This window comes from Conger conger, chromosome 5, assembly GCF_963514075.1.
Source record: "Conger conger chromosome 5, fConCon1.1, whole genome shotgun sequence".
NCBI lineage: Eukaryota > Metazoa > Chordata > Actinopteri > Anguilliformes > Congridae > Conger > Conger conger.
In genome coordinates, this window is record NC_083764.1 from 24841309 (window position 1) to 24860043 (window position 18735).

General features: G+C 40.0%; 1 protein-coding gene across 1 annotated transcript in view; it reads right to left on the reverse strand.

Annotated features, from left to right (window-relative positions):
- The window catches only part of LOC133128833 (MAM domain-containing glycosylphosphatidylinositol anchor protein 2-like), a 205275-nt gene that overhangs the window by 5996 nt on the left and 180544 nt on the right, over positions 1 to 18735 (reverse strand). Inside the window, exons 11-13 of the mRNA XM_061242640.1 lie at positions 18130 to 18150; positions 15661 to 15816; positions 11732 to 11890 (exon numbers count right to left, since the gene is read on the reverse strand). Coding sequence (XP_061098624.1) covers positions 11732 to 11890; positions 15661 to 15816; positions 18130 to 18150 — 336 coding nt within the window. The remainder of the gene's footprint in view (positions 1 to 11731; positions 11891 to 15660; positions 15817 to 18129; positions 18151 to 18735) is intronic.

Consider the following 18735-nt stretch of genomic DNA (forward strand, 5'->3'; position numbering starts at 1 on the left):
ACAGGGAAGATGCAGTTTTATGAACAGAAGTCCACGTTGGTAATTGGCTTTGCTGGCCAACAGGTTGGGTGAGACATTTTGTTTTCACAATGTCAAGTGATAAGTTAGCTCTCCATCACCACAATCTGCTCCCTGCCACTCCAATTCATTAAAATTGACTTGTAAAAATGGAAGATTTCATGAATGGAATAAAAATGTCATAAATGCCAACAGGTAGTCATATAGACTGATGAAATAGTGGAGAAAGCCTTTATTACAATAATAGATGAACGAGACACCCTATTTTTCATACGGATTTGGACATAATAACAGACCACTTAGCCTACTTCTGTACAGAGAATAGTGCACAGAAGATGACAGTATATCTACTGAGAAACAGTACAATGAAGTACGTAGTTCCAAAAAAAGACAAATTTTCATAACATTATAATTACAATTGACAACATATAACAACAATAGTTCAAAAAGATACAATTGCATTGTATTGTAATACCAAGACAGCCAAAAACATGAATGGAACAAGTCTTTTAAAAATGCTCATTTGCTTTCAATAACCCCTTCCATCACAGCCCATGAAAGGTGACCAGGTCTCCATCAACTCCTGTATTCTTTGCAAGATATATTTTCCATTCACATTTTTTTATGCACAGTACTTTGCAGTTGCTCTTATACAGAATGATGTACATGGTGTATATTCTTGACATGCAGCAACATATTTATTGAAGCAATTTAGATTAAGGACCTAAATTCAATGGTACAATGGCAGTGCCCTAGCTGAGAACTGCACTTAGAAATGCAGATTGCACCCCATCCCTAAGCATCGTGATTCACCGGCAACCATAATTACACAACATGCAGTATGTACACAAGCTTTTTACAGCTTCCGCCAAGCAATTTGCAGCAGGAATGAAAGCAGAAATGAAATATAGCCCGGCAGACCATTGTAAATGGTACATTGGAATTTTTTTTGCAAGGGTTTTAAAAAAGAAAAATTGGAAAAAGAATACGTAGTCACCAAAACACCACAGCAACAACCTACACGGTTGAAAATGTGTTTTTTAAAGCAGTTGTGTCGATAGAGACTTGCAGCGTGACTTCCATTCCAAGGGAGTTGACCCTCTTGTCGTGCTATCTGCTTTGGGACAACGTGCAACTACGAATGATATTTACAAGGAAGGAAGGCTTAGGTTTGTAGTCTCTCTGGTGATAAAATCTCAAATCCTTGCAACATCATAGCAAGCAGGCACTACAAGCAGTCTGTTGCAGCATTGCCCTCCTGAGAATCATGGCCACGCAACTTCATTCTCCACAAAGGTAGTCGGGCTGCCTTTGTGGAAAATGAAGTTGCGTAGCCATGATTTAGAGCATGAGAAATATACTAAACATATCGCAAGACTACTTGAACTGCGATGAATGGTATTTATTTTAATTAATAAATGTAGATGTTCTGTTCACATGCTATTTGTTCAATAAAAGCATGTTGAAAATATTTGTTTTTGTTATTATTCAAAGGGCATATGCAATTCATTGTCTGTTGTCTATATTAGCAGTATACCAAAAGCAGAAAGACATTAGAACTGTGCACACTATCTGTTCATTTTTCGCAAGTCGTATCGTCATCGCAATACTCAACGTTATCGCATATTTTCCTCATATCGTGTGACATATGTATGTAAATATTTTTCAAATATGATAAAAAAAATCCTTAGGGGTGTTGATTCCCATAGCAGTCACTCAGTAATAATTATTTGAGCTGCAAACATTCCCCACTGTATTCTCTGCCCCTAAATCACCCTCAGACCCCCACAGCTTAGTAAACAGCAAATCCAAACAAAAGCAACATGGCAATCATTAAGCCTCTTCCTGTGTCAGAAAAGCAAAAAAAACATGCTGCACATGCTGCAGATGAAAGCATATGTGTTCAAAAAGGGTCTTTTTTTGCCAAAGGGCTCAGTTCTGTCATTAGCTTTGCTCATCTAACTACCCACACAGTCAGAGGGAATGTTTTGAAAGGCTATGTGTTTTGCCACAGGCTGAATAATGACACTCATATATGCTTTGCTGGCAAATACAAATCCGTGCAGCGGTGAAAGGTGAGGCGATCCTATCAAAAAAATTAAACTTCCTATCGACAGCAGCCCTGTTTAGGGAGAGCAGAACATACCCCTGGAGGTTTAATTTCGGCTGACAAGATTGTACTCTTATCCTCCAACAGCTAGGATGTAGTTGAACCATGTACACTGCCCTCCATAATGTCTAGGACAAAGACCAATCATTTATTTCTTTGCCTCTGTACTCCAAAATTTGAGAAAAATCACATGTGGTTAAAGTGCACATTGTCAGATTTTAATAAAGGGAATTTTTATACATATTGGTTTCACCATGTAGAAAGTACAGCAATGTTTACATAGACACATACATATATAGTTCCCCCAATTTCAGGGCACCATAATGTTTGGGACAATACAATGTTTGCATGCAATAACTGTTTGAAGTCTGCAATTCACGGACATTACCTGTTATTTGGTGTCTTCTCTGGTGAGGCCTGTATTGCAGCCATCTTGTTTTGGGGGCTAGTCCCCTTAAGTTGTCTTCAGCATATGAAAGGCATGCTCAATTCCGTTCAGATCGGGTGATTGACTTGACCATTGTTTAGCTTCCCAAAACTTGCTTTAGCAGTATGTTTAGGATCATTGTCTTCCTGTAGAACGAGTTTTGAGGCATTTGCTTGAGCTCATAGGATGTGTCAGTACACTTGCAACTACCACCAGCAGTTATGTCAAAGAAGATAAGTGAGCCAGTAGCTTTGGCAGCCATACATGCCCAGGACATAACACCCCGACCACCGCGTTTCACAGATGAGGTGTTACGCTTCGGGCAGTTCCTTCTGTCCTCCATACTTTCTTCTTGCTGTCATTCTGATATAAGTTCATCTTCTTTGTAGACAAGACCTTTTTCCAGAACCATGGTTGCTCTTTTAAGTACTTCATTGCAAACTGTAACCTGGCCATCTTGTTTTTGTGGCTAACCAGTAGTTTGCATCTTGCAGTGTTTCTATTCATGAATTCAGTGGTCACTGACAAATCCACACCTGAAACCTGTTTTGGGGATTTTTCTTTATTAAGGAGAGAATTCTGTCATCAGCTGTGCAAGCTTGCCAGTTCCTTTGCGATTAGTGTTTCTATGTATTGAAGTAACAACTCACAGCTACTATTGAAATCTGCCACAGTTTATGCAGAAATATGTTTGTACATAAGCACAGTAATGAAGCCCCAGGACTCTAAGACTGGGCTTATAACTTATAACTGACACTAGAATTTTTGTGCCAAGGTGTCTCTTCCCTGCTGAAAACAGCTGGTAGCTGGTTGACCAATTCAGATGAGCTCTCAACTGGACATAGTTTAGCTGGTTGACCAGTTCAGACCAGCTCTCAACTGGACATAGATTAGCTGGTTGACCAGTTCAGACCAGCTCCCATCTTGACATGGTTTGACCAGCTCAAGATATGTTTTGAAACAGCTGGTAGCTCAGAGAAGCTACTAGCACTAGCTGGTTGACCACTTCATACCCAGCTAGACCAACTTATGACAAACTTGACCACTTATCAGATTGGCCATGCTAGTTGACCAGCTGATACACAGCTCAACCAGCTTATGACAAGCTTGAACACTAATTTTCAAGCTGGTTAAGCTGGCATAGCTGGATTTAACAGCAGGGTTCCCTATGATTTGACTGCACCTGAAGGATTAGCCTGACCCTTGGGTCTCTGTTGATATCAAATGGATACTCACAGGACTCAAGACCACAGACAGCACTGGCAGGATTTAGGTTCTGATTAAAGGGTTTCCCTCCCGTACCAAAGACTGTTTACATACTTCCAGTGCTTCATTAACAAAAATACAATAGCTGCTGAACCTCACAAAAGCTGTTAAGGGTCAAAGTGATGTGTGTTTTCCACAAATAAGAAGATAAAAACAGTGTTTGGGCACATTCCTTTTACCATTTCATGTGATGAATGCACACTAGGAAGTGAGTCATGTGTTAGTGCTGGTTGACAAATTCTGCTGCATGCAATTACATGGTTCACTGTGACTATTTTGCTTTTCAGATACTATAAATTGGATGCACTGTAATCTAAGCTGTTTGGGACACGGGCCAAAACCAATGGCATGCAACTACTCTGCATAATACAGTTGTAAACCTCAAATTTACATATTTTCATTTTGGAATTAAGTAGGAACGAACAACAGATATAAACAGTTTTTGCATCGCTGCACACATAATCACTGAGTTGAAGATATGGGGATGCAGCAAGAGTCACGTCTAAATGAGGATGTAATAAGGGAATTTAATCAGCTATGGAAGACCAAAAGTCAGTCAAGTTCACTGGCAGAGTTTGTTGCCCATACAGGGTTAAAGGTCAAAAGAAGACATGTTTTGTATTTGTAATAGCCTGGGCTTACTGTTTATTCAGAGGTTGAAAGTTTTGAATCACAGCTTGCCACTGCTTTTGTATCATTCAACAAGGTGCAGCTTGCAGGCCACGAGTAAGCTTGGCCACTGAGTAAATGAAGAGTAAAATAAACTTCCTTTCTGTTCAGAGAGAAAAATACAAGGACAGAACCAATACACTTTGTTCCATTATACAGTGGCACAGATCTATGCACAGAAAATAACTGTGGTTCAGTTAACTGAGATACAGGACAAATGGCCCAGATATGAAGAAAACATCAAACTTGACTGGAAGATCTGATCATGAATATTAATTTTCTAAATACCATTCAACTGTAGGTTCCGAAGGGTAATATCGTATTTAGTAATCAGTCTCATTTAATTATTTTAATTTAGCTACGTTATTAATAACGAACTCAGTGGTAATGATTTAATAAATCATTCAACAGTCATACCGTTGAATTAATACTATGAATTCAACAACCACTTATATGAGTTCGAATTTTATAAGTAGCCTTATAAGTAGTTCTTAAATAGCTAGTTGGCTTGATTTAGTGTTGGAAAAACATTTACGGACAACCGGTTACAATAAAGGGTATTTATTGAACACAAGAAACATATAAACACAGCTAAATAAGAAGGGCGTGACGGAAAAGTAACGCATTGAAGTGGGAAGAAAGATGGAGGACAAAGGAATGCGCGTACACGTATGCCCACGTCGAGAAAGCGAGGGAAGGAGACAAAGGAAGAGGGAAAGAGCGCGTGCACGTGAGTACACGTAGGAGGCGGCGTTGATTGCGTCATCAATGGCGTGGACAAAGGCGTTTCCCTGTTTCAAAAAGTTCTTACGTTGGCCCCAACACAACTTAACAGCAATGGTAGTCATGGCAACCTGGAGGTGTTTTTTTCTGATGCATGAGTCAATTATATTTGGTCAGCTAAAACATAAAGCTGATCTACATGCACAGATTGTTCTACCAGTGATCCACTGTGCCCAAAACTAGAGAACGGTGCTGATTAGTCCACTGTCCTTCCAGTATTTATGGAAAAGTAAAAAAAATAATTAAAGAATATGCATTATTAAACATGCAAGAACCCTAAACAGAACTAAACATGCATTTCACGGGCACACATCTTCAAATAAAGATAAACAAGATGCTAAAAGCCTATGTCATCATGCTGCATAGCTGCAAATGACTCAAGACATATGCAGATGAGCATTATAGCTATAGTAAAGCAATTTGCAATTCAAGCACACGATTCTGATCATTCGTTTGCACGGAACGTTTTCTGCTACAAGCAGTTCTCATCAGAGGGAAATTATATTCATAGAGTATGGGCGCCTTTGGCAGAAACAGCACCTGACAGCATGGCAGAATGCATTGTTTGAGTCTGAGGCTTGATTTGGAGGACAGCAAGTCCAAATATGGAGGTCATGTTTGTTTGATGAAAAAAACCGTAGACTATCTCTCATTATGAGGGACAAAAGTCAGAATTCAGTCAACATTTGTCCTTGAAGGTACAATAGGTAACATTTTTGAATAAAAACAATGCTACAAGACCACTGTAAATCCCTTCCTATCATTGAAAAAGGCTCACTGACATGTTGACTCACCCTCTGCCTGTGTTTATAGGCCTTAAATTTGGGTTTCAAAATATTCAATTGACGGGCTGGCACTCTGTACCAAAACATTGTATTGCTGAACAATAATTCAAGCTCATTGGTTGAAAATTGGTTCTAATTGCCACAGCCAATAGCGTTTCAACGTCAGCGCGTCACAGATAAAGGGTGGGATAAACAGTGTTGTGGTTTGAACGTGTTTGTTGCTGCAATTCCTCTCGACTATTAGAAGTCCAAAATTACCTATTGTACCTTTAACAAAATAAATAAAATAAATGCAAGTGTTCATTTTTCCACCAATATTCACACTGGGTGCACTGACTGAAACCTATTTATTGGAAACCATTTCCCTCAGTGGGAGTCCTACCCACCAGATCTCCACTCTGTGTCTACTGGGTGTCTCTATGGAGATGCCATTTCTGTGTCTGGAAGTGGTGGTTGTAACAGGACGAGGGCGCACTACGCACTAGGAATCTGATTGATTTAGGCTTGACGGAGCGTGTTATTGGCTGATGCTGAGCTTGTCATGCACGGGAAGGTGGGTGAATTTCTTTCACACACTGTAAGACCTAAACTATTTACCAGGCAAGTGCATTTAATTTCAGACAGGAAAACTTAAATATGAACAATCAAACAAGTTATTGACAATTGACAATTGTTGAAGTTATTATTATATCAAAAGAAAAACAGGACAGCATGTGCAATATAATTAAACACTTAGCCCGTTTATTAGGCTAGTAACGTGCTATCCACATAAACATACATAAATGTAACAATATTTTTCAATTAGTAACAATTAAACAACAAAAATCAGGTCTAAATCTTCTTAGATGTATTGGCATCATGGAAGTGAATAGGGTGTAACTTGTATCCTGAAGATGGTGAGTGTCTAGGGGGGTCTGGGTGCATGCTCTACTGGAAGGAATTTTTTTAAAGAATAGCTGTTAAAATATAGTTTCTGGTTAATTTTAAGGGTAAATTCTATGGATTACTGATCAGTAATGCTGGGTGTTTGTCACTGAAAATACTTGCTGAAGCGAAGCAAATCATGGAAAACTGAAGTAGCAGCACAAGGCTAACAGGTGCATGCAGTTTCACATAAATCAGTTTTCATGTCCCCTAGCAGAAGAGATTTCAATCTCAATGGGGTCATTCCTGGTTAAATAAAGGTCAAATTAAAATAAAGAAAATCAAATTACCTGCTTAATCCAGTCCATCACATAATGAATGAGCATGCTTGTTTGCCTTTAATTTAACAGAACGTTGTTTGAAATAGTGCATGCTTAAATTCCATGACTAAAATAAAGAACAGTTACTGTGCGTCCATTTTTATTTTGAAGTTTGTATTGGTCGGTCTATATTGCAGCTCTTTGCTTATGTTTTATAGCAACACACTTCTCATGTGTACATTGCAGCTCTTTGCTTATGTTTTATAGCAACACACTTCTCATGTGTGAGTGCAAGGACAATTTGAAAATAAGAGTTAACAAATCAGCGTTTTAGCACCATGCAAGTAATGTATTTCCACCAAAGTATTTTTGATTAACTGTGCATGAATGCCACAGACTCCAGTGTCACTCCATATGTCACTAGCAAACTATAAGCCATGCAGCACTACACCAAGCACCGCCGGGGAAAATTATAACACTATGTTCCAACAAGCCCCAGCCAATTATAAATGCATCTTAATGTAATGTTGTATATTCCGTGTATACCATGGACGTGTTTAGCCCTATCTAGCACTCACTCTTCTGAGGCATTTATTGCATATTAATGGTGTCATATGCGGTGAGTAGGCTATTGACAAAATATCGATCATTTATACAAGGCATGTTGGATTCACCAACCTTTGACTTGTATTAAAACGAAGCTTTTTCCAGTCCGTTTTCCGACATTTCGGATACCGTTTGCCCCAGAGCTGTTTCAACATGCCCAGCAGTTGGGACACGCTGCAACAGTTTCACTCCTGAGATAGAATATTGTTCAGTTTATCTATATTTCAATTAATATGAACTGCAATGCTAAAAATGCTCACTTATGTACAAAATTTTAATATTTTCAAGGTTTGCAGAAAAAAAAAGAAACAAAAAGGAGTTTAGATTCATGCTGCAAATTGACTTTATATGAGCTCAACTCAAAATCTGCACATCCTTTAAATCTAGACTGCGTGCACATTGACTCTCAATAGAAGGCTAAGGATTGATAAACCAGGTAGTCTCTCTTGTGATACAGTGCTCCTCAGGTAGGTTTTTATTTGTTTTATTTTAGAGAAGGTCTCTCGGCAGTGGCAACAGCCACAGGCAATGTTTAAAACTATTTTTGTGCTGTAGCTACCTCGGGAACACTTCTCAAGACGGACTGATGATTTATGAACAGGGGTTTGTGTAAGATACTTGATTGAGCAGCGTTTAATTTGCTGAAATGCAGGTCTTAGAGCATTTCTGAATGACACAAAGTAGGATAACTGAGCTAGATAAGTACTCAAGAGTAAAATCCGGAACAGCTGTTTGTATTTCAGTCCGTGTTCCAGTTTTGGGAGGGTTCCAGGTTTTACTCAGTGAACGTATCCAACTAACTCAGTAATACTGCTTTGTGATATACCCCTGGGCCTTTTACCTTCAGATGAACTTGCTATTTGCTTTTGTTTTTTTTCTTAAAAACAATGCTACAAGACCACTGTAAATCCCTTCCTATCATTGAAAAAGGCCCACATGTTGTCTCACCCTCTGCCTGTGTTCATAGTCCTTAAATTCGGAACTCTGTACCAAAACATTGTATAACTGTACAATCATTCAAGCTCATTGGTTGAAATTTGGTTCTAATTGCCACAGCCAATGGTGTTTCAATGTCAGCGTGTTCACAGAGATAAACAGTGTCGTGGTTTGAGCATGTTTGTCGCTGCAATTCCTCTCTTGACTGTTAGAAGTCCGAAATTACCTATTGTACCTTTAAAGAACAAAAATGAACCTTCACTGTACCCTTATTTTTGAGAATGCAGGACTACAGATCTGTTTGGACCTTGAGGAGAAGTGTGACATTGCTTGCTTGATTGCATTGCAGCTACATTGCAGCTCTTTGCTATGTTGCTATGTTTTAAAGCAATACGCTTCTCATGTACGAGTGGCAGGACAATTTGAAAACATAAGTAGATGTAGATGGTAAATGGTTGGCATTCACAGTCACTTTATTAGGAATATTAGAGTATCTCAGAAACTGCTGATCTCCTGGGATTTTCATGCACACTAGTCTCTAGAGTTGGCAAAGAATGGTGCAAAAAACTCTATTTCGCACCTTTATCCAAAGCGCTGTACAATTGATGCTTGACTTGAATAATGAGCTTGGCAGAATATGAAGTCAGGAAAGATAGGATAGGTAGATGTTGTACAGAAGAAATTAACAGCTGCAAGTTACTGTCACAATATTCTCAGAGAATGATTTGCTGTAATCCAGAAATATACCAAGCTTTTCAGTATTCTAGAATGCAGACACCATTGCATTAACAATGGAGATGGACAATCTTTGGTCGGGAGACGATGCACCTGATAAGTAATTCACCTCAACAAGACTTGACTGATATAGGTCAAGGAGTGTGTTTTAGGTCAGGTTGACTAGAATCTGTATTTAAGAGGAAAGGACCGCTGGTTGATAGTTTTGGACTGTAGATGGGTCCAACATTTTTCAAGTTAGGGTGTTTTTGGGGCCTGCTTGAATTCACTGGGGACAAAACCTGATTTTGACCATGGCGTAAATCTGGTATACTCAATCTTTCCCAGAAAGGGCCGGTTTGGGCTCAGGCTTTTGTTCCAACAAAGCAGTTACACACCTGATTCTACTAACCAGGGGCGACATTGACTAAGGCGGTAAGAGCAGTCGTCTGGCAGTTGGAGGGTTCAAGCATCAATTGTACAGCGCTTTGGATAAAGGTGCTATATAAATTACATTACATTACATTAATGGCATTTGGCAGATGCTCTTATCCAGAGCGACGTACAACAAAGTGTATAGCCATAACCAGGGATAAGTGCGCTGAAAGACCCTAGAGGGAAGTACAATTTCAACTGCTACCTGTACAACAAAGATAAGGACCAGGGCCTTTTTTTTTTCTTTTCTTTTTTACGAACAAATAAACAAACAAACAACAAAGCAAAAGTGACCAAACTTAACTATCCAAATACTGCTTACCTAGCCAACTAAATAGATACACAAAGTAAATCACAAAGACAACAATTAAGGTTCACAGAGAGGTAGGGAGGGACGGGGAGAGGTGCTGCTTGAATAGGTGCGTCTTCAGTTTGCGCTTGAAAGTGGGGAGAGATTCTACAGTTCTGACCTCAACGGGGAGTTCGTTCCACCACCGTGGAGCCAGAACAGACAGTAGTTGTGAGCGTGAGGTGGAGGTTAGGAGAGGGGGAGGTGCCAAGCGGCATGTGGAGGCTGAACAAAGAGGTCTGGCAGGGGTGTAGGGTCTGATGATTTTTTGTAGGTAAACTGGGGAAGATGCAGACCATTTACCATTTAATCAACCATGAGAGTCTTTGACCTTGAAGGACCTTGATTAGTAGAATTGGGTGTGTAGGTGCTAAGTTGGAACAAAAACCTGCACCCGCACCGGCCCTTTCTGTAAAAGAATATCCCTGGTGTAGATAAATAGCAGAAGTGAGAGGAGGAGAGAATGACTGCAGAAGAGTGGGAACAGCATCAAGAGAGTGAGCAGTTGGTTGGAGGGGTTGATGTTGCCATGTTTTTTTTTTTTTTTGGGGGGGGGGTGGGTTGCGGGGAAAGATAAAGGAAAGAATTGTTGATATTCTGTGTGAAATAAAGTTTGAATAAAAAAAAAGACAGTGAGCAGTTCGATGTTTGGTACGGTAGTTTGGAGCTGCAAGGCATTAGCCCTGGAGATTGCTAAAAATGCAGGGAGGCCAGAGAGATTAGCAGAAGCAGCAGTAGCTAAGCAGCCAAGGGAATGTGTTGGCACAATGTTATGGATATCAGCTATTTTGGTTTCAAATTAGGATGCAAAATCATTGGTTGTAAGAGTGGGAGGAGATGGAGGCAGTCATTTATAATCACAATACAGTGACACCAGTTACACGATGAACGTTAGATTTTAGAGTTTCAATATTGAGAAAGGGCACTGGGCTACATTAATGAAAACAACATGAACAGGGATCAAAATTACAACTGATAATTTGAAGGATTATTATTGTTTCTTTTGACTTCAGGAAGGTACTACTATTGCTTTATTCTGCATCAAGGGTGCAGATAGTCATTCTTAACATTTGTAAAGTGGGGCGACATGGCTCAGGCAGTAAGAACAGTTGTCTGGCAGTTGGAGGGTTGCTGGTTCGATCCCCCGCCTGGGCTGTGTTGAAGTGTTCCTGAGCAAGACGCCTAACCCCTAAATGCTCCTGACGAGCTGGTCGGCGCCTTGCATGGCAGCCAATCGCCGTTGGTGTGTGAGTGTGCGTATAAATGGGTGAATGAGAAGCATTAATTGTACAGCGCTTTGGATAAAGGCGCTATATAAATGCCAACCATTTTAACCCAGCTGAATATTACAGCTATCTGAAGTGTGCCTCACTGATTACATGTTATTTGGCTGATGCTTTTATCGACTTATGCTTATGCTTTTATCGACTTTCTATTGATTAGACTCACCAATGTGCTTGCCGTACATATGGTAGTAGAAGTTGAAGCAGTAGGCGTGGCCCGCCGGGCCATGCAGACTTTTGGGGGCCACATTGAAAATGGGGGTCAGCAGTCGTGCCTGGTCCCCCTCCACACGGGGTCTGGAAGTCTCGATATACATGTAGTAGCCTGCAATAGACAAAACAAGAAGTCTCATTCTATGTGCCATGGATAATGGTGCCACGTCTGCCTGTGATGTTCAACCTGATCAAGTGTGGGATGGTCATTAGACACCTTTCCCCTAGAAAGGACAGTCCTTCCCCCCGCTCTGAGGATGCTCATTGATCTGACCTGAGGATATTCTTCAGAAGGGGTGTCTAATCTTATCTGACAATGGCTGGTGTGCATGCAGGTTTTCGTTTTGGCCCAGCACTATGACACCTGATTTAACTAATTAACTAGTCATGGTCTTCAATAAAGAACTTGAGAAGTAGAATCAGGTGTCTAGATGGATTAAAACAAAAACCTTCTCCCACCCCAGCCCTTTTCAAACTGGACAACCCTGATGACAATGGTTAAATAAGAACAGCTAATTCCTTTCTGCACAAGAGTATCAAACTTCAAAACACACACCATCCCTTCATCTCATGGCAAATATTTTGAACCATTGTTATTTGGACCCATGTATTATTAAACTTTTCACTGCCCTGGTGTCAAATCCCGCTATGACCATCTTGAAATTACCAGCATGGTTTGAGCTGGTCAAACCATGTTGAATATGAGCTGGTCTGAACTTGTCAATCAGCCACCAGCTGTCTCAAAACCTAGTTTGAGCTATTTTTTTCAGCAGGGTGAACATCCTCTGCTATGTATACTCACCGAGCACTTTATAAGAAATCTTTACTTTATTACACTTACTTATTCTAATCAGTCAGCTGTGTGGCAGCAGTGCAATGCATACAATCATGTAGAAACGGGTCAGGAGCTTTAGTTAATGTTCACATCAACCATCAGAATAGGGAAAAAAATGTGATCCAAGTGACTTTGACAGTGGAATTATTGTTGGTGGCAGACAGGGTGGTTTGAGTATCTCAGAAACGGCTGATCTCCTGGGATTTTCACGCACACTAGTCTACAGATTTTGCAAGGAATGGTGCAAAAAAATAAAAATAAAATAATTAAAAGTCAATGAGAGACGGCAGAGGAGAATGGCCAGACTGGTCAAAGCTTACAGGAAGGTGACAGTAATGCAAATAACCACACATTACAACAGTGGTATGCAGAAGATCTCTGAACACACAATGCATCAAAACTCTAAGTGGATAGGCTACAGCAGTAGAAGTCTAAAAAATAAGTAGAATAAATACCAAGGCAATACCAAACTTGCGAGTTGGATTTTCTCATTCACCTACCAATCACTGTGGGGCTGTCCCATTGCTGCAAGTCTTCAATCAATTCAAGTTCTATTACTCCTACCCTCCTATACTGTATGTGTAGAGTCAGTTGATCTTGGCAAGCAACCAGCAAAACCATGGCAGCTACTGTCCTGGAGGACTGCACTGCTGGAGTGACATCACATGCTGCTTCCCACTTCTAGAGTGACATCAAAAGCCCGATTCCAGCAGCTGGAGTGATATCACAGGCTGCTTCCCACTGCTGGAGTGACATCACATGCTGCTTCCCACAGCTGGAGTGACATCACAGGCTGCTTCCCGATGCCTGAACGACTCACTGGTGATCAAAGAGGCATGGGTTATCCTGCCAACTGAAACTCTAAGTCTCTTTCCATCGGCGATGTTCTTAGTTATGCTTCACCACACAAGGCTCCCAGGAACAGCCGGCACTGACACAGCCCCCCACCCCACCCCCAACTACTTTTAATGATTTATTCTGTATTTATTTGGCACGCTCTCTTATCCAGAGTGACAAGTCTTGGCTTCTCTCACATCAGTGACTTCTCAGCAGCAGCTGAAAAGTACCTTAGTGTGTGATAAGTTGGAAAGTTAGTACCAGTGCTTAGTCGTGAGGAAAAAAAGACAATTCCTCGCATTTCTTCCGATGACAACTGTGAAACCAAACAAAGGCTAGGTGTGAACTAATTTCAGTGAACCAGTCCACCGTCAGGAACGTTATTGATGAAGAACAAAATTATCTCCAGGAAAAACAACTTTACAAAGTAAACACAAACAACCACCATCTGACAATCCTGAAAGAGCTTAATGCCACGACAATAAGTACTTGACACAGAACTTGCACAGCATAAAAAAGAAAAGAAAAAAAGATAAAATCCAAAACAAATGGTGTTCTATATTGTTGTGGGATCATATTTACCATAAAAGATCATTCGAGACAATTCTGGAATTCTGGAAACAAAACCATGAGCAGTGGTGGAGTGTAACAACAAAATGTGGGCTTCCTTCCTCATGCATTATTTACAGCATTATTATATATACACTCATATATAGCCAATCATGTGGCAGCAACTAAATGCATAAAAGCATGCAGATGTGGTCAAGAGGTGCAGCTGTTCAGACCAATATGGATGAAAGAATGGGGATGAAAAAGTCGAGAAAATAAGTTTAATAAACACCTAATAAAGTGCTCACTGAGTGTATATATGAATATTTTGTGTATTAAAAAGATACAGCACAATCACATCAACTCTTTAGTCCCCGAGGAGAGCCATCAATTAACTCTATTTCACTCCCCTTCTCTCCCTTCTCCTTCCCTTTCTCCTTCCCTTTCTCTTTCCGCTCCCTCAGGAGTGGCCCCCAGTAACAGCATCCAGATTCAGTTGCTCCAGGCTTTTCTTAATGAACAAGAGAACATGTCCCCATGGTAATATAAATGTCAGCCCAGTACAGCAGCAAGCTCACTCTTCCAATGACGCCACTATCCAGTTTTCAAATAATGGCCATTGGTAAACGTTGCTCGGAAGAACTCATATAACGGACATAAACCTCAGTCCTGCAAGGCATTTAACATGTGTATAAATTACGATAACAATATGGCAGATTCCCGCTCCTGATCAAAGCGACGCACACAGCCAAGCAAACAACGTGGTTGCAGCATTGCATTGTGGGAGGAAATAAATGACAAATAATCTTTTTGGCCAAAAAACATTTTTGCCACCCAGGCTAATAATAGTAGAAAACCCTACGACCAATTTCTGTTTCATTTTCCTTGTATTGAGCAAGCAAGCTAGAGTATGACATCTTGTTTTAGACATTTAATTTCAATTAACTGCTTTCTCTTTGAATCTCACAATGCTGTCAAAGGCTGTATAAATATTATGATCAATAAACAACATAAATGTCAGACACCGAAAGACAATTGGCAGAGTAATTATTATGTTGTGGTTCAAGTATGGGCCAAAGCTGGTTGTAATATAAAAAAAACACCTCAGAATATCTATATTTATAGAACGCAGTGTATTTATTTAGGCTGTTTTCTGTGTAAAAAAACTACACAGAATCCTGCATTAAAGTGACCTCAGCAATATGTATCTGTTCTACCTCAGAGAGACGGAGAGAAAATGAGTGAGAGGGAGAGTAGGCGGAAGAAGGGAAGACAAAGTTTCAGAGAAAGAAATCGAAAATGGGAAAGAAAAAAGAGCAAAAGAATGAAAAGGAGAGAATAATGTAGAGAGTGAAAGAAAGTAAGAAAATGAGAAAGGTTATGGAAAAGACAGGTGAGAGCTAGAGAACATATTGTCGAAAAAACAATATTAAGGAGGGGGAAAAAGGGAGAATGCTAGCAACCAACAACCCTGTGCTGAGGAAAAGGACATGACCAGTGTAGTTTCCCCTGTAATGGGCAAAGAGCTCACAAAAAACCATATTAAAGAGAAAGGATGGGAAAAGAGAGAAGACATTAAAACCAGCTAGCAACCAACAACCCTGCGCTGAGGAAGAGGACATGACCAGTGTGGTTTCCCTGGTAATGGGTAAAGAACTCACCCTGCTTTGAGCCGCTCCGGTCGCTGCTGGGCCCGGTGTTGGGGGTGTACTTGGTGTCGCGGGTTGCGGCGCTGTGTCGGGTCCAGTCGAAGTCATCGGTCTTCTCCTGCGTGAACATGCAGATGGGCTCCTCCTCGAAACTGCAGTGAAACTCTCCTGCAGGTACAGGTCAGCGTGTTACACAGGGGACCGGACCTCTCCCAACCTAGGACACCATACACTGTATCTCCTGCAGGTACAGGTCAGCGTGTTACACAGGGGACCGGACCTCTCCCAACCTAGGACACCATACACTGTATCTCCTGCAGGTACAGGTCAGCGTGTTACACAGGGGACCGGACCTCTCCCAACCTAGGACACCATACACTGTATCTCCTGCAGGTACAGGTCAGCGTGTTACACAGGGGACCGGACCTCTCCCTACCTAGGAGACTATACACTGTATCTCCTGCAGTCGATCGCTCCCATTAAATAATACCTTGTACGGCTATAGAGTATTTATGCCTCATCAGAACTCTTCATCAGAACACTTCAGCCTCACTGTGGATATAATCAACATGCCATTTTTCTACACAATAGCAAAGAGTTTCTTAATCTTGCACCTGGAGGCTATAGTAAGAAAACCCAGTTACACCTCTATGGCCATCTGAGGTGGCCTCTGCTGATCTGTGGTGTCAGACCCAAAGCCCTACACAAGCTGAACAGTGCAGGATTATGCAGTCAGGCCTAGGATCCATTCCAAACTATGAAATCATATCAACACTAAAGAAATTATCTCTGCTGGCCAGAATAGCCAGAATAGCCTAGGGTCGCCCAGTGTTTTTACGGAACCCGGGAGGTTACATGACCGTATTTTTAAACACTGCTGCAATTTCTACACTGCACTTTAACCACATATAAAAATAAAAATAAAAATACAAATTTCAAATTGTGCAGTACAGAGGCAAACATGAGGGCACTATATATATATATATATTTTTTTTTTTTTTTAAGTCAGAGACAGGTGCTATTATTTTTGTGCTGTGTCTCCCAGATAGCAAACAGAGGAGAAAAAGATTTATGTTCCATTGAGATTTGCTTACAGCTTGCATGATTAATGGCGATTCATAGCAAGATTTATATCTACAAATGAGAGTCTTTTTTCTAAAAATGAGGCTAGATTAACACAATTAACCATACCAATGAATGATTAACATCTTGAGACCCAGGGAAAAAAAGTTTTTGATATATTGTAAATTATACAAGTATCTTGGATGAAAAAACATGTTGCAGTGAAAATATTTTCTAAATATATCTATATATTTATTTTATTTTATTTCTATTTATACATATAATATAATTTTAATTGAATGTCCCTTACGTGAAGAGAATACTCTATAGAGCTCAGGGAAGCTTGAGGACGCAGGTTCTCAGAAGGTTAAAACTAAAACTGCTGTAATTTCATTTCATTTTCCAAGTTTCAAACATTTTGGTATTCCAAATGACCCACATTCCCAAAGGTTTCACTGTGCACAGTATAACAATACATACTGTAGTGTATAATATAAATACCAAAATATTAAAATGAAGATGATCACTGATCAGACATAAAAATGTTATTTCATGTGCCGCTTGTAACAGAAGAAATATCACAGAGATTGAATGCAGTAAAAATAAAACATTGACCAGGATATAACTTGAAGGGAGGGAACGAGATGGTTTGGCAAGTAAATTAAATGACAGTACCTAAAGATACAGAAGTTCAACAATGTGTGATCAAACAGTGATGTATAATCTCCTAATAGAATACCTTACAGTTATATTTGTAAGATATCTTAAGATATTTGACCAACACAAAAAGCAAGAATAAAATCCTCCGAATTTGTTGCAGAAAAAGTAGGTCTGCGGTAAATAAACGTGCTATTTTCTGCTGAAATGTTGCAAAAGGAATTGTCAACAAAGCACGGATGGCAAAGTGTTGGTTTGTTTCAGCAGCACAGTAGAGTAGGCAAAAGTAAACAAAAATCAGCCTGCAACACACACACACACACACACACACACAAAAACATACTGTATGCTTTAGTGGATGAAATACTGTTTGGGGCAAATTTGTGTGGGTGCATTTGAAATGTGCTTGACTTAATGGTTTCAGGCCTTGGCAATCGTATCAGGTTAAATATTTCATGCAGCCACACCTGGCTCTTGACCTCTTCTACTGCAAGCTAATGACTTTACACGGCCTCTCTACACTACTGCCAGAGGCAGTTAGAGTCCTTTGCCATCTAAGATAAGACTGTACTATCCCTAAGAACATAAGAATACACAGTGATGAGATCAGCCCATCTAGGCTTGTACAGTATATCTGCAAACAAGAGTTATGCAACTATCAGTTCTTATTACTACACATACTACAATTACTACAATACATTGGAACAATACCTGTGCATGTCAAACAAGCACTCAGTAAATGTATTAAAGAGAGATACTTACTCAGATGTGGATTGATTGGTGCTGTAAAAAAATGAAAATATGGTAATGTTAAATCTTTTTTTATTAAAACAGTAAAATGTTGTCGTTTGAAGTTTATGTTCATAGTCACACTCCCATTATAATTACATTAAAGAAATCAAACTACAAGTTCATCACGAGCATTTTGTTTGTCCCATTAGCATACTGTAACTCTCGGTCTACATAAACGGTCCACAGTCCTTGGATGTCCTGCAGCGGTACCTCTGTCTCCTTTATCACAGTGCAGATTTATTGGCTCCAGATGCGGACTGGGAAATCTTAATTGAATTCTGAATCTTCCAAATCTGTCCTGGGAAGAAAACTCAACCAGCCAGGAAAGTGAACAGGGGACAAAATATTCTCAAAAAGTGTAAATCCCGCCTTCTGGTCCTCTTGGTTGCCTCAAATGCACCAGGCAAGATCAATTGAGCAATATTGAAAAATATTTAAATCCAAAACAATTACGTATTTTACCCAGGTCTGATACAGACACACACAGGCCTTGTTTATACCTGGTAATTTCATGTGACTTGTATCGAGTATCCAGATATGATTTATCCACACTGCATATGCATGTGTCAGTGGTCA